This window comes from Nanorana parkeri, unplaced genomic scaffold, assembly GCF_000935625.1.
Source record: "Nanorana parkeri isolate BGI_ZX_2015 unplaced genomic scaffold, ASM93562v1 scaffold89, whole genome shotgun sequence".
NCBI lineage: Eukaryota > Metazoa > Chordata > Amphibia > Anura > Dicroglossidae > Nanorana > Nanorana parkeri.
The window spans coordinates 1,939,088-1,956,468 of NW_017306357.1; the positions used below are offsets into that span (position 1 = coordinate 1,939,088).

The 17,381-nt window shown below is 42.1% G+C and overlaps 1 protein-coding gene across 2 annotated transcripts in view; it reads right to left on the bottom strand.

Moving 5' to 3' along the window:
- Nucleotides 1-17,381, bottom strand: part of ZCCHC11 (zinc finger CCHC-type containing 11) — a 49,010-nt gene that overhangs the window by 23,136 nt on the left and 8,493 nt on the right. For both annotated transcript variants that reach the window (XM_018552489.1, XM_018552488.1), the window contains exons 4-12: nucleotides 16,238-16,415; nucleotides 9,869-9,957; nucleotides 9,527-9,578; nucleotides 7,130-7,196; nucleotides 6,247-6,376; nucleotides 4,900-5,019; nucleotides 3,846-4,052; nucleotides 2,107-2,281; nucleotides 472-1,133 (exon numbers count right to left, since the gene is read on the bottom strand). In XM_018552489.1, coding sequence (XP_018407991.1) covers nucleotides 472-1,133; nucleotides 2,107-2,281; nucleotides 3,846-4,052; nucleotides 4,900-5,019; nucleotides 6,247-6,376; nucleotides 7,130-7,196; nucleotides 9,527-9,578; nucleotides 9,869-9,957; nucleotides 16,238-16,415 — 1,680 coding nt within the window. The remainder of the gene's footprint in view (nucleotides 1-471; nucleotides 1,134-2,106; nucleotides 2,282-3,845; nucleotides 4,053-4,899; nucleotides 5,020-6,246; nucleotides 6,377-7,129; nucleotides 7,197-9,526; nucleotides 9,579-9,868; nucleotides 9,958-16,237; nucleotides 16,416-17,381) is intronic.

Consider the following 17,381-nt stretch of genomic DNA (forward strand, 5'->3'; position numbering starts at 1 on the left):
CCAGCAATATTTACTGGTAGCCCTGCCTGGTGCCGAACAGCTTTTGCATAGAAAATATTCCCCCTGGGTCTACTTCTTAATTAGAATGCATGCCGAGGCCCCACTCCTTCCTTCAACCTCCATCATTAGAGATGATGGCCTCCATGTGTCTATTGGAGTGTGGTTCATCCATAAAAATGAATGCTGTTGCAGCCAAACTCTGAGCTGTTTAATCGAGTTCCGAAACTTCTGGGTAGTGTCAGACCTTGTCACTTGCAGGAAGAGACGGACAAGCGCCTGCGCCATCATAAAGCGGTGAAGCTTTGCCTGCAAGAATGGCTTGACATACGGCTGCAAACTGTGAGATTTGGAGGCTGCTGTAGGTATGATTATATATATCTGCAAAGTGATTTAATTTAACTCTTGACAGCTGGAGCAGAAAACCTGTCCTTAGTGGGCAGCTAGTGAAATGTAGCACACTTGTTAGCTTACCTTCCCAGAAGTCAATATAAGCTTATCAAAAACATAATAGAGCTCATCCTCACTGAGGCTTCCTTCATTCTTCATGTGGCAGTGCGAGGTAGCAGAAGGGCAGCTGTCAGAGCAGGATTCATCCAGAGAACAGACCTCTTCTGATGCACACTTTACTTCAGTAGTATCATGTAAATCCTTAATAGATGTAGAACTTTGTCCATTACAGTTTTTGCTCCCTTTCACCCCCAAGAGTGCAGATGCCTGGTCTGTCTCTGAAAAAGGAAGTATATCTAGTTCACATGAATCTAAAGCAGAGGTAGAACGAACTGCCTCATCGCCATCCACACGCAGTCTTTGCACAGCCTCAGCGACCTTGTCCGAGAGACCACCTAGTACACCACATCCCTCTGTCTCTAACTCAGAAATGCGGCTTTCTGCTGCCCCTCCATCCTGGTCTATGGCCCTTTCCCCTCCTGGGAGACTGCCGTTAGCAACTTGATCTCCAGGTTGAGATAACGTCTGACTGGTGCTCTCATCATTGTCCACTCTGGACTTGTTCATCTCTTTGCTTTGTGGACAGGCAAAGTATCTGTAAGCTGCTCGGAACCTCTCTAGAATGTACTCGTACACCATCTGGCTGTTAAGGCTCCTTGCAACGTTCCTCTTCAGTGCAAAAGGATCTGGAAAAAAGAGAACATAATAAAGGGTCAGGGTCACCCAAATGTAAATAATTAAATTATAGGGGGGAGACTGCTGGACTATGCCACCTATTAGTTTCTTATATCTCTCTTCCCTATGTACAAGATATATTTAGAGGAATTTATCAAAACTGGAGCAGATGAAATCTGAAGCAGCTATGCATAGCAACCAATCAGCATCCACCTCTCGTTTTCAAATCTTAACTCAACAAACTGAAGAGAGATGCTGATAAGTTGCCGTGGGCAACTGCTCCAGATTTTGTCTGCTCCAGTTTTGATAAGTTCCCCTCATTGTGTCCTGAGAAAATATTGCCAGTGACATACAAGAAAATATGCTAAATTGTTCTGTCATGGGCAAGTGACTTGGCTCCTGGCATGTTTAAAGTTAACAAGCCTCGATTGTTTAAGTCTTAGAATGGAACATATTTAGTGACAGGAAGAACAAGGTTATTGGTACCCAATTCTGTAAAAAAAAAAAAAACTCTTCTGTGTACTCAGGGAGCCCTTAGGCTGTATAAACAAAGCAGACTACTCTGCTACCTGTAGTAGAGACCCAGCCACCCTCCCATTGTTCCACTACTCAATGAAAACACCCAAAGGGCAATATGGACATTTCCCCATTTCCCCTTGACTCTAGTTCAGGCTTACCTTTGTAGGCAGGGCCTACCACCACACTTGGGGAAAAGTGGATCCCCAGTAATAAATTGGCCAACAGGTGCACTTTAAGCTCAGTAGTAAAGATAAAAAGTCTATTCAGACTATGCTAACTTCTTCCAACATTTTCCTATGTAAATGCTTGAGGACAGGTCCAATAATCTAAATTCCGCTCTTGATTCCAACTGGCTAGATCAGCTGCTTGTCAGCAAAATGACCAAGGTAGCAAGGAACAATTTGCTCCCAATTCCAGAGATACTTGCGCTACAGCAATAGAATAACTACATCCTTCAAATCTTACCTTCGATGGCTATTCGTCGTTTTGGCCAGTTCTTGGTTTCTCTACTTATAAGGCCATGTACTCGCACACTGATCACATATTCTTCCATTGCAAACTCCAGCGTATAAAATCTAAGCAATTCCAGCCACAGCTGCCCAAGAGATACCTGGTGAGGCTGCCCAAACACCAAGCGGCACTGTAAAACAAGAGACCAGCGTGTTGTAAGGCTATATGACATGAACAGAATTTGCCACACCCTAAACTTTGAAGTGAACCTTTCATACAAGTTGAAAAGGATTTTCCCAATTTCTGAAATCTGCTCTTCAACAAGCCCAGCACAAAGCACTGTGTCTGTATAGATGTATCTGATGCAGCGCTGCTTGCTCAGACATAATCATCTACGTGCCCCTCCTGCTAGATTTAAAATAAAGCTGTCTATACTTTCTTACTACTAAGCTGTCAGCAGATATGAAAGGGAAACTATCAGAGGCACCCCTTTGCATTTTTACATATCTGGGAGCTCTGAAACATTGTATTATGCAAATTATGACTTAATTTACAGAAGTCAAACTCTGGTCTGCCCCTCCTGTCTCCCACAGCTCACTATTAGTCAGTGAGGGTGCTTATTGCAGTGAGGGATTAGGCCAGTGCTTAACTCCATTGCCTAAAGTTGTTATCTGTAAAACAGAGTGCCCCAGGTTTAAACGCTCCCTGGGCACCCTGGTCACTAGGTAAAAGTCAACGACAGTGGTAAACCATTGGATCAGTGGAAACACTCCCAGTCCATAAAATCCAACCAAAGAACTAAACTTAAAACTAAATCGTCTTACCATCTAGCATACTAAGGTATAATTGAGATACAGTGGTACCTCGGTTCACGAACTTAATTCGTTCCACGATTCTGGTCGTGAACCGATTTCGTCGTGAACCGAATCAAACTGTGATCAGACCGCGATCTCGACAGAGGAAGCCACGACCATGTGTCAGAGCAGGGCAGATGGCTGCGGTTGTGTTCGTCACCCGAAGCTTCCTGTTCACGAACCGAAGTGTTCGTGAACCGAGGCACCACTGTATCTCTCCCTGTGCACAGGGGTATAGCTCACAAAGGGAGAAACAATTCCCTTCTGCTCAGTGCTTGTCTTCCCAGGAGGGACAAGGCTTGAAAGGTATGCTGTGTCTACCAGTAAGTCTTCAAATAAAAACCTTCTTTAAAGCCCAACTGAAGTCACACAAACAGATTTGCAGTCAGGCATTGCACCAACAACCTCAATTTCCTAATCTTATGTCGATTTTCCTGTTACAGCTCTGCAGGGTGTGGAAATACAATTTTGCAGTCTAATAAGCACCACTGAAGACCTAGTGCTGTCATTCACACACACCTGATCAGGGCAGGAATCAGCATTTTCACCAAGAGAAAAAGGTATTGTGAAGCATTTCCAAACAAAAATCAGTCAGAAATCATGGACATGAACATGCAGGGCTACTGATCTAACAAAGGTAAATAAAACATCACACTTTTTTTTTAATCAACTGTTATTGAAAGTTATCAGCATATCATAAGTAGATATACTTTTTCGGAGGTATATACAGATATTTAATGAAGAGCAGACGGAGGGCAAGACACTGAAATACTGGGCGTATGACTTGTCAAGTTGCTATCGTAGATGTCGTGTCAACCCAGCAGATATAATTGCAATAGATAACCTCATTTTTAGTGGAGTCCTTCCATAAATTCCTCTCCCGAGAGTCAGGAGACTCACCTTTCCCATCTTCTCCTTGTTCTTCCTGCTCTCTGCTTCTGATGCAGCTGCTCTCCTGTGGTTCTGCTCGGCTCTCCCCCTCCCATCCATTCCTGAAGAGTTCTTGTTATCATTGCTGGCTGGCCTGTATTCCCATTCCACATATTTCTCTTCATATATACCCTTTAGATGGTAATCGTCCAGCCTCTTAGATTCAAAGCCTTCTATCTATTAAATAAAATAGAAAAACAATAAATTGTACAGCTGCTCACAAATGACACATTAAGCAGCACAGATTTACAGAAAATGCAACCAGACTGAACTGATCCTAATAGAAGTTTAGAATAAATATGATGGGACTGTCCTGCATAGACATTATTCAGTGTTAGTGGAAGCCATGCAGTGTCTTTGGTCACCCCACCATTGCATCCCCATGATTGTAGTATGCAAAGGTAAAGCTGTACCTCCACATGAATAAGACACTTAAAGACACTGGGACTCCTTAAACAGGGTTTTTAAAGGAAAAGGTCTCTTAAATGGTATTGATTTTACATTATGTAGTCAGTTTAGATGTAAACAGAACTTAGTAGTGTTCCTTGGGCTATAAATTAGTAAGTATTCTATACGCTTTTATTGGCGTATTCTATACGCTTGCTATTATTACTGGAATTTCTGAATAAAACATATTATGAATCACTATTCTGAGAATGTGCTTAAAGAACACACCACGTAATGCCAAAAAGTAAGATAAGCCTCTCAATATACTGCAGGCACCTTTCAGCACCATTCTACCTTTAGCAGGCTTTACCTATGTGGCCCCTGTACAGCCTATGCAAATACTGACTTTTCATAACTTGGTATTTGCATAGGGCTAGGCAGTGCCCCTTATGTCTTGCTAGCTAACTGTTGACTAAAGCAGTAAAGGGCAGCTAGAGATGAAAGGGAAACCCCAAAAGGGAATAGCAGAGGCTGCAACTATATTAATAGTTTTGTGTGGGCTGATGCTCAACTTTTACTACAGCACATTTACTAAATCAAAGTAAAAGACAACAAGGAAAGATCCATTCTGACTTACCCTGGATCCCAGATATGTTGGAAGGATTGGTGGCTTTCTTTTTTGGAGGAAAAATACCACCATTAAGGCAAAGGAGTAAGAAGGGACCCCTCCTTCTGCTTGGCAGTCAATGTGACACAGCTGGAAAACAAACGTTGCATAAGTAAGGATTACCTCTAAACCATTCAGTGCCTTGTGTTGACCTTAAAGGGGATGTGCAGCATATTCTGTGAATTTTAAAAACCACAGGTAAATCAAGAAATCAGCTTCATTTAAATAACAATATCAATGTGTGTTACTGTTTCCAGAGAAAATTGGAGTCACAGGGGGTGATTTACTAACCTAAACACACGCACGCACTAGGTGCGTGTGATTTTTACACAGCAAAACGTATTTATCAACCAAAAAGTCTCTAAAAGCATATTTCCACTAATGCCATATATGGAAAAATCATGCACATGATGCATATATAATGCTGATTCACAGTTTAGACAAAAATGGTTAGCTCATGCATTTACATTCCTGCATTCATCAACGCAAGCAACACAATGTAGAGCTAATTTACACAACATCACCTTGCAATTCATGCAGGGCTTTGCACAACACACCTGCTGGGTGTGTACACACTACAAAGGTGTTTAGATTCCACCCATAGATCATGCTGGGAGGGAACACACTACAGAGGTGTATACTTGTTCGTGGCGTGTTTATAAGGTTAGTAAATCAACCCCACAGTGTCATCATGCACTGACACTGCAGCCTGCGATTAATTGCAAACTTTGGACACAAAGCACTCCATAAAGGAACGAGGCGATATGATCACTTTGTACGGTATCTTACACAAATGGTCTTAACAGTAAATTTGATGCAAAGGTGACAATTGTAAAAGTCAAGAGGGCTTTGTGCATGGAGAAAATATATTTAACCTCTGCATACAGAAAGGCTTCTTTACAGTAAGATCTCTGAAAAAAACTGCAAACGTCTTCCATAGGAGCCGATTCTAGCCAACTCCTAAATTGTATTACAATAAGGCTAGATGCATTTCTAAATGTGACTGGCTATTATTACTACTACTACATATAAGAAATAACAGTGTAGATTGTTGATTCAAGGGGGTATTACCTTTAGGGATCAGGAAACTATTTTTTTTTGTCAGTTAGAGCACATTGGATCATGCTTTATAAGGGTCTTGTACCTTCCTCTTGATCAACTGCAGATTTGGGGCTCTGAGGATGCTAGGTTTTTAATTTATTTTTGTCTTTTGGTTGAACTCGATAGACCATGGTTCTAATACTTATGGAAAAAAACAGTAAATTCATCATAAGAGTGGCAGATATAACCAAACTTTGCATCGAAACGTTTGCTTACCTTGGCCCAGTAGCGGAACGCCAAGACCAAGGCAATGAGAGTGGGCTCTAGTCTGCCAACGGCTGCCAGTAATTCAGTGGTAAGGCACGCTGTGTCATTTCCAGCACTCACTTTGCATGTTAACCCACTAGAAAAAAAAAAGATGAACAGATTATAAACAATGATATATACACTGCAAATTACATTCACATGCAGATTTGCAAATGACACAAATGCAATATTAAAACTGAACTCCAGGCAGACAGCTAAATACGTTGATGAAATACATGTACGGACCTATTTTACCTGCTAAAGGATTTGTATTTCTATCCATTCACTCCTTAACATAATTCAGCTCTGCACCACAGTACAGCACTGTCTGCAAGGGAATAGGACTTGATCTTTCTCTGCTGTAGATTCATATACAGGCCCCCCCTTCTTGACACACCCACTCACTTACACACTCACACGCCCAGTGACTGGACAGTGAAGGGAGAAGTGCACCTCAGACCTCATCGGTCTCACTTTGATCTATTCTCCTAACGGCATGTACCTTGTACTGCAGCACACCTGACTGGCTCCCTGTACTGCTTTTCCCTCCCCCCACTCAACAACAATAACCTCCTTCCTTCTTAGGCTGATCTAGTGCCTTTAGTATTTTTGAGTTGCTGTCCCGAAACAAGTAAGCAGATCAGGAGCTCTGACTTCACTCTGGCTTTAATTGCCATACCAGGTCAGTGTGTCAAAGTACTGAAGCCAGAGACAGCCAGAGGACAAGCATTTTCAGAAGAAGAGGTTAGCAATGGCATCCTGCATAGGTTTCTTTACAACTAAGAGTATGAATAGGACTGTCTCCAAATAATCTCCATTATGATAAAATGATTGGTGAAGAGCTACTTACGTTTTCTCATCCTTGCAAAATACAACAGGAACCTTTGCATGGAAATCAGACTCAACATCAACATATGGAGCTGGGAGAAGAAAGAGAATTAGCCATCAAAAATCTCTCAGTGGTTTCCAATTTAAAGTGAACAAAGTAACAGACAAGCCGCAAAGCAGGTACCCCCATGTGCCTCTTCTCAGCTAGTTCCCTGCTACCAGAGTCCATCAAAATTCCTATGCAAGTATTAACTGTGATAACATCGATTCTTGCATGGCAGACTCCTCTCATGACAGTGCTCAGGTCCAGGCACCAAACACTGAATTGTGGGAGGCATACCATATGTGTCTCATACTGAAGCAGCTTATTGGGACAACTGCAGCAATTCAAAATGGTAGTAAGTGTGGTAAAGGTAAAACCAGGCACCGGATTGTTTCTGGTGTGCAGTGTTCCTCTCACTTTCTATAGGCAAAGTACAAGCTCGCTTTAAAGTAGTATTAAACTCTCAAACTTTTTTTCAATAATGAATTGGAATCAAATAAATGTATATTGCCCAGCAAAGAATTTTGTTAAATTGTTGCCAAAGCACTTACAGTCATCATGTTGCCTGAACATCTATGCTCTAACTCTTAGCTCAGCGTCCCTGAACTTCCTGTCCAGTACAAAATCAGAAGGGACAGTGAAGTCTCCAGCAGCTGTCTGTCTATCTGCTAGCTTTGAGGAGGGAAGCGAAAGGGAGGAGGAGTGGGGGGTGTATTGCATTGCTATATCTGTATGTTTGTAGAGTCACACACAGCTTACTAGCACACACAAGGGTGGCTCCATTGAACCCTGCGAAGGAAAGGAGCCACCCTAACAGGCTGATTTTCTAGGAAGCTAAAACCTTTGAACATCAAGGAGCAGAATCCATTGTAAGTGCTTTAATCAGCATTTGAAAACTTTTTGACATACTGTATATTTGACTTTAAGACCGTTTTGAATATCAAGATATGTTCGTTAAAAGTTTTTTTTTTTTTATAATCCCTCCACATGCTAAATCAAGATGATTGCCTTTAAATTGGACCCTCCATGAAAAGGTTTATGTGTTTTCACACATAATGGGGTGGCAGAGTAGCATAGTGGTTAGCACTTTTGCCTTGCAGCACTGAGGGTTCATATCACCGGTTCATATCCCGGTAAGGACACTTTTTGCAAGGCGTTTGCATGTTCTCCCTGTGCTTGCGTGGGTTTCCTCCAGTTACCTCTTACACTACAAAGACATGCTGGAAGGTTATTTGGCTCCCGTCTAAAATTGGCCCTGTATGTATTGTGATATTTGGGGAAGTCAGCACAAATGGTGAGCACTCAGAGACCAATCTTGAAGCCACTGTAATATAAAACAGAACAGTCTTTTATTTCTTTCATCAACACAGGACTTTCATTCTTCAGTAACAACATAAGGTTGGCTTGTATTTCAGCAATAGACACCGACTACGGATTGTCGCACATACTCCTTGTGTAACTGGTTCTCTAAGCCTACTTGGTTGTCTTCCCTTTGCCTCTAACACACACAGCCACCTGACTCCCCTCTGACTTCTGGAGTCTTCCTGACTCCTGAACACCTATGTTCCCCTTCCCATAAGTGCTGTGCACAGGTGTGCAATTTTTTATTATTATTACAGGTATTTATATAGCGCCGACAATTTACGCAGCACTTTACATAGTGCACATTCACATCAGTCCCTGCCCTCAAGGAGCTTACAATCTAAGGTCCCTATCTCTCAATAGAGGGCAACTTATAGAGGAGCCAATTAACCTACCAGCATGTCTTTGGTATGGGAGGAAACCGGAGTACCGGAGTAAACCCACGCAAGCACAGGGAGAACATGCAAACACCCTGCAGATAGTGGCCTGGCTGGGTTTCAAACCGGGGACCCCCAGGGCTGCAAGGCAGAAGCGTTAACCACTACGCCACTGTGCTGCCCATCACTAGGTGCTGACCACTCTTAAACAATGGACCCAGGAATGTACCCAATGGAGAGTTCATCCCCCCCAATTCTCTTACAAATCTCCCAGATAAAGGATCCCATGCCAAATCCAGAAAACCCGGAGAGAACTACAAAGCTAGTTCTTTCCCAGCATAAGATTTTGTTTCCTGGAACTGCTCAGCCCCTCTGGCTGAGAGTCCTGGGTGACTACAACACCCAGTTCTACTGTGGGATTGCCACACAATACGCATGTGAGATCGGGACCTTAGATTGTAAGCTCCTTGAGGGCAGGGACTGATGTGAATGTGCAACTATGTAAAGTGCCATGTAAATTGTTGGTGCTATATACATACCTGTAATAAATACAAAAGTAGCACATATAGAAGTTGGTAAAATGTAAACAATTAACCATATGAGAAAAGTATACAAAACAATGTATATGATGGTGACTTACAGCTGTTCTTCAGAATCTCAAGAACCTGGATTAAAACATCTGGCTGACTCATCTGAAATAGACACAATTATTTTACACAATGCCCTGGATTTACATACAAGTATACCAGATTTAAAATCATTACAAAAATGGTGGTTATACTGCTGCTCATATCTACAGATGTTCTCCCTAAGGGGGATACAGAAATAAAAACTTGGCAGCGGCCCTTTTCTACCCGATCCAAAACTGAGTCTGAGTCTACATCTGGTCTGTCAGTTTATATCTCTCCATTGTGTACGTGTGACAGGTACACTTCAGAATAACATTTACATGAATCAGAAGATTGTCTCCCGCTATACATACCTTTGGAGGAAACTTTATGTCGATATTGATGTCACTTGTTTGAAATGCAAATCTGGTCAGTGACGATCCATACATTCTCAGGGAACATTCTAAAAGCAGAACATACATTTAGGTTTTATTTATATTAGAAAGGGGGTTACATGGAGGTAACACAAAGGTTAAATGTTCATGAGTTATTACTACTTCAAAGTGAACCTATGCTTTATCAGGGCCCATTCACACCACATCCAGATCATCTCCAGACTAGACCAGATTGTTTCCGGACACAAAATGCATCCTAATGTATCCCTATGCTATTTTTGGCCTCTGTTCAAACTAGCGCGGTCCGTTCCAGACCAGAGCAGACCAGAAAAATACTACATGTCTCATTTTGTCTGGTCTGGAATGCACTGGAACTGTGGGCAGGTTCCCACCATTTTCCGGACCAGACCTAGTCCGAAAATGGTGGGAACCTGCCCTTAATGCAGGAAAAGGCATACGGATCACTTTAAGGCCCCTCCCCAGCAGCACATGCCTGCCTTCCTTTCAATACCCGCCGCTCTGCCTTTAGACCCTGGGAACAACGGAAAGTCCTTTGTAAGCTACAATTGCTGGGGTGGTGGAGCTGGGCTAAGGACTGATCGGACCTGCGATGTCACATGGGATGAATGACGCGCTCTACTGCTTATTTCTTTCAGCTCGCCGCAATGCACGGCGTCTATGACTTACACTGTACATCACTAGATTACAAAAGAAGTGCTTAAGGCCTTCTCACACAGGCTTTAGCTTGTACAAGAGCAGTGTATACAGCAGACTTTGTGGAAGCTTTTAAAGCACCGTTCAGCTCCAGTTTTGGAATGTAAAATACATACATTAAAGCTGAACTCTAAAAACTTTAATTACAATATATCAATATCCACAGAGGATATAAATCCATGTTGTGTGCCCCAAACAGCTTTGCAAATTCAGAAATGACCATGTAAAAGAAGTAGTGACATCATCACCGTGCTGTACATAACACGTGCAGAAAGAAGAGCTGTGGGAGGGACCCAGCAGGCTCCACCTATTACAGAAGGAGGCGGATACAAGACCAGTCTCTCAGCACAAGGAGAGGGAGCAGAAGTGTCTGGTCTTTATTACAGGAAGGGGCCAGATACAAAACCAGTCACCCAGCACAAGGACAGGGTCTTTATTACAGGAAGGGGTCAGATGCAAGATCGGTCACCCAGCACAAGAGAGGGAGCAGAAGTGCCTGGTCTTTATTACAGGAAGGGGTCAGATACAAGACCAATCACCCAGCACAAAGAGAGGGAGTAGAAGTGTTTGGTCTTTATTACAGGAAGGGGTCAGATACAAGACCAATCACCCAGCACAAAGAGAGGGAGTAGAAGTGTTTGGTCTTTATTACAGGAAGGGGTCAGATACAAGACCAATCACCCAGCACAAAGAGAGGGAGCAGAAGTGTTTGGTCTTTATTACAGGAAGATATGAACAAAAAAGCGCCAGAAGGGACTGCTCAGCCAGGATATACCAATATGATCAAAAGTATAATCAGAACTAAAACTGTTAAAAAATGGAAGCAAGTTTGTAGAAAGTCTGCAGGATGCTGCCCCAAATCAGCCGGGGAGACTGTAAATCTAGGGAAAAAACACAAACAAGGGGCGTCTTTCCTGGTGCAGACAAATTTATTAAGAACAAAATCAAAGGTAAATATGAAACATACTCACAAAGATCGGCATGATTATAATATAAAGAGTAGGTGCATGGACCCAAGAGAAAGTCTATGATAGCTGCACAGCCGTGTCTGTGTGTCAGCAAAGGAGACTATGTGATGACGCGTTTCCGGGGTCACGCCCCCTTCATCAGATGTCATCTCTTGGGTCCATGCACCTACTCTTTATATTATAATCATGCCGATCTTTGTGAGTATGTTTCATATTTACCTTTGATTTTGTTCTTAATAAATTTGTCTGCACCAGGAAAGACGCCCCTTGTTTGTGTTTCTTCCCTTTATTACAGGAAGGGCCAGATACAAGACCATATGAAAAACATCACCAGCACACCAAAAATTCTTCAAGGATGCTCAATCACCATATCCCTCTGAGTTCGTGGGTCTGGTGTTGCCGATTTACAAAATGCAGTGCCACAGGTTTATTCACATCAATGTCCTCTCCTTTCTACGCTTTAGTGATCGCAACACAGATGTCACTCTTATGTTTTTGAAATCTGCACTTAAAAGGACCTGTTGTCATGCCAACATAAACCATAGTGCCGGGGCATTTCAAGATGCAGACGCAATAATCTGTGTTGCAGGTGTAAAAACCCCGGATGGGATAACTATTGCCCTTGTGTGGGTGTGTGAATGACTCACCACAAACCATGGCATTGCACATGTTCCAGTGGTAGCATTTGTAACAGCCGTTTTGCTGGAGGACACATAAGGCTCAGGACAATATTTGGCACTAGGATCAGCCTGTACTAATGTGTCTCTCAATGTATTCCCACGCATGTACACATTTAGTGGTTTCTTCTTAATGGTAAATGTCAGATTTCTGTCGGCCTGCAGGATGTTGAGGTTTTTAAGTGTCACTTTTTTAACGTTCGCTGAGGCCTCAGTAAATGTCTATACAAAGGGCATTCTTTCTTGGGCATTATGCGAAGTGGAGCATACTGTATATCTGTCAACAGCTTTGGTTAGTGAAGCATCAATGATTGCTGCTGGATAACCTCTTTCTGTGAACCTGTCATGCATCTTTGCAATTTGTTGGTCCCGTATAGCGGGATCAGAACAGATGCGCATGATGCACAGAAACTGGGAGATAGGAAGCTTGTCAAGCAAATGTTGTGGGTGAGCACTTTCATAATGTAGGAGTGTGTTCCTATCAGTTGGTTTGGTGTAGACTGATGTCATGAATCTATCACCAACTAGAGTAATTAATACATCAAGAAATGAAACATCATGGTCGGCTATAACAGGGTTGAATACTATCCCTGAGAATAAGCCATTTAGGAAGTGAACAAAGTCATTGAACAGTTGTGTGCCACCAGACCAGATCAGAAATATGTCATCTATACATCTGACCCATAACTTGACTATGCGTTTTGTATAATTCAGAATGGTATACATGACATTCTTCCAAAAAAACAACAAAAAGATTAGCAAACGATGGTGCAGCCGAGCTACCCATTGCAGTACCCCATACCTGTTTGAAAACGTTTCTTTCAAGCGTAAATAAGTTATTTTCCAGGACAAAGTCAAGACCACATAAAACGATGATGTTGGTACCTCATGTGTGCTATCACGAGATAGAAAGTGTTCTACGGCTTTCAAACCAGCATCATTAGGTATGCAGGTATATAGTAGTATGTCCATGGTGGCAAGCATCCATCCTGGTTCAATTGGTGATCCTTGAAGGATTTTTGGTGTGCTGGTGACGCTTTTCATATGATCTGCAGTAGGGCTGCAACAACTAATCGACATAATCGATTATAATCGATTATTGAAAAAGTTGTCAACTTTTTCAATAATCGATTAATCGGCTTCCGATCAGTTGGCCCTGTTCACGGCTCCACACACGTTATGCGCCGCACCTCCTCCCCACCTCACACTCGCTGCTGCCAGACCCGCCTGCATGGACGCTCTTTACGCCGCACCTCCTCCCCGCCTCACATTCACCGCCCGCCCACATCCACGATCGGCACAGGGACGCGGGGAGATGTAGTAAGGAGGAGGAGGTGTGGGGGGATGACAGCCGCCGATAGACAGGTCCGATCTCAAAAGCAAGTTGCTGGAAGACTCTGCTCAGGTAAGCCTGCACTTTCCCACACATGGTGCTCTATAATGTATTGCTGGGATTTGTATTCTTCTATAGCTGATGGTACATTGTGCTGTACTGTATATTATACAGAGCAATGTACCATCAGCTATAGAGGAATACAAAATCCCAGCAATACATTATACACTGTATGTATAATGTATTGCTGGGATTTGTTGTATTCCTGGTATATAGCTGGTGATATTCTGCACTGCACTGTATAGAGGACTACAACAAATCCCAGCAATAGTACATTATACAGCGCAATGCAGAATATCACCAGCTATAGAGGAGTAAAACAAATCCCAGCATTAGTACATTATACAGTGCAATGCAGAATACCACCAGCTATAATGTACTATTGCTGGGATTTGTTGTAGTCCTCTATAGCTGGTGATATTCTGCATTGCGCTGTATAATGTACTATTGCTGGGATTTGTAGTCCTCTATAGTCGGTGCCATTCTGCATTCATTGCTGTATAATTTTACACTTTCCTTTTCACTATATTGCACGCCACACTATTTTTTTTCTTTTTTACTTCCACCGCTCCAAGCTTGCTCCTGTGATGGAGTGCAATCTCAATACAAACTAGTAGTCCATCAATGGAGCCATTTTTTAAATTTTATTTTATTATTTAGCCGATTAACCGATTAATCGAACTTAATAATCGGCTAACTAATCGATTTTGAAAATAATCGTTAGCTTCAGCTCTAATCTGCAGCAAGCGACGCCATCCGCAGTCATTTCAAGTACCCACCCCAATTACCCGAACATCCGGTAAGGAGTGCAACAAGCCTTCTTAAATCTTTCAGATACAAGACCAGTGACCCTATAACAGAGAGGGAGCTGAAGTGTCTGGTCTTTATTACAGGAAGTAGCCAGATACAAGACCAGTAACACTGCACAAGTAGAGAGAGCAGAAGTGTCTGGTCTTTATTACAGGAAGGAGCCAGATACAAGACCAGTCACCCAGCACAAGGACAGGGAGCAGAAGTGCCTGGTCTTTATTACAGGAAGGAGCCAGACACAAGACCGGTCACCCTGCAGAAGGAGAGAGAGCATCAGTGACCGGTCTTTATTATGGGAAGGAGCCAGATACAAGACCAGTCACCTTGCACAAGGAGAGAGAGCATCAGTGACCGGTCTTTATTACAGGAAGCTCCTGCACAGGTAAAGTTCATCACTGGATTACTATACAGATTTGAAAGAAATACACAAAGCTCCATAAGATTCCAGTAAGAATACACATGACGCTTACAGTTAAACCATAGTTGCTTATCTTAGAGTTCAGCTTTAATTAGCGAGTGCTGTCACTTTAGAACAACCTGCTAGCAGGCTTCAGTACGATTCAGCACTACTTTAATCTTGCTGAAAGTCTGATAGCAGCTTGTTTAAAAGGGACAATGAGCACTTCCATTAAGATCTGTGTTCAACTTCAAACTGGAACTGAAAAAGCTTCAAAAGCTTCAACAAACCTGCTCGAAGCTTGCTGAAATCTTTGCAAAAGCTTCCTAAACACACTGCTGCCTTTTATACAAGATGAAGCCAACAAAGCCTTAGTCTGAGCTAGGAGTCACTATTCTCACTTCTGCATTGGTCATGCATTGATCTAGAAATCTACATTGCAGAAACCAAACAGAAGGTATAAGCCTCTTCAACACTCGTCTGCAGTGGAGATCGGTCAATATATTCTAGAATGCCAGCTTTATTTTGTAAGCAATCCTGAACCCGCAGACAGAATTTAGTTCCTCTATCTTCACCCTATGTTTGGAAACCACCAACACCCTGGAATACATTTCCATGAAAATAAGACTCATTTCAATGTAAATATAATTAAATCGAATCTAATTGATATATTTACATATTACAAATGACTAACAGGTTTGTGTAAGAAGAACACCGAATATAAATTAAATAATATTATTATAAATGAGAAAGAATAGATTTTCTAATTACAGACTGTCCAGCATTTACAGCAGCTATCACACTGATCTGCAGAACTGACAGCAGTATGTTATCTATTGAAAGGAAGCGGACATTTCAATTTCCTGATGATGGTCAAATGATGTAATACACTGAAACCCAATTAATCTCCGTTCACAGCTAGGCGTTTTGTCGATCAAAGGTGAGCGCGACAAAACACTCCAGACAAGGCATCCCATTCGTTTCTACGTCCCCTGTTCACATTTGAGCATTTTGTCGCAACCAGAAAAACGCCTGTCGATGGAAAGAGTACAGGAGCAACTTTTCGGCAGATTACAGTGATTTTTGGTCCCATAGACTTCAATGTGAAACTTTGCGTTTAAAAAAAAAATAGTTTTGCATATATCTACTGGTTGCTAGCAGTAGATATATGCAAAAACATGCAAGCGTTTAATAACCCTTTTACTGAACAAACTGAAGAGAGAAGCTGGTTGCCATAGGCAACTGCTCCAGATTCTTCTGTTTCAGTTTTGATAAACTCCCACCAATAATGCTTATCACGTTATATCCAAATAAAAAGTAATCAAAAATATACTTGTTGCAAAGGCACCATTTTTAACACAATCCTTATAATATCAACAAGCAACCTACCAGGCAGTTTACTCTGGATAATTTTCTCCATCTCTGTCACAATTTCCTTTCTAGACAGAAAGTCCTCCTGAGATATCCCATGTTCCTTCGCTGCATTTGCCAAAGTGACACCTAAGGCAGCTATCTGGGCTGCTGAAGGAGGCGGAAGAGCTCGCAGTTCATTCTCCTCCTGCTTTTCCTGAACAGCAAAACATAAAAAAAAAAAAAAAAAACGTAGTTATGACTCAAATGAAATAAATGAAATGTGTACAAATAGAGGATCAAAATCCTTGAGGGACATGAAGGAGAGGCAACAAAAAGAAGAAGCAAACCTATTCTAAAATGAACTATTCTAAAACAAATTATGAACTACATTCTACGATCTCTGATGGCATTATGGAATGTTCTGGTAAGATTTTTTTTGTGTCAACATGCAGAAAACTACCAGTGTTTGGCCAGCTTAAGCTTTTTTTTATTAAGATGTAGGCTAGCCTGAAATCTCGCAGTGGGTGTCTAAGGCCCTGTATTCATCTCACCAGAGACACCAATGTAGTTCTGAGCATTGTAGTAGTCTTAGGACTCACTAGGAAAAGGCGCACATGGGTATCCTAAACCCGCCTGTCATCACAGCTTGCTGAAGCAAAGAGATTTTAACCTCAGAGACTGGGAGCAAAAAAACCCTTAAAGGGAACCTCACATGGGACAGAAATAGTTTCTCGCTGATAGTTGTCACAAGGAATAAGTGTTCCCATTAAAAGATTTACCTTCTTCTTCTGGTGACCCTTGCAAAATGTTGAATTCTCCATCATTTTTTGTCTTGTGACAATGGTCACTAGGAAATATAAACAGGGTAAATCTACCCAGAAGAACCAGTCAGCCAAAACAAATGACATGGCTTCTAACCCTTCATCACTCTATTTTAACCTTAAAGTGCAACTGAAGTCCCAACTATGTATTCTAGTTTTGGATCGAGTGGAGAAGGATGACCGTCATCACTAAAAGCGAAAGAAAAAAACAAATTTTGAGTGGTCACCAGAACAGGAATGGATGGGAAATCTTCCAATGGGCACACTAGCTCTGGTGATAATGCTGCTAACCACCAGTGATTTCTCTTTGGGGGAGGTTACAGGGTCTGGAGAATTAACCTCACTTCCTGTAGTGGCTA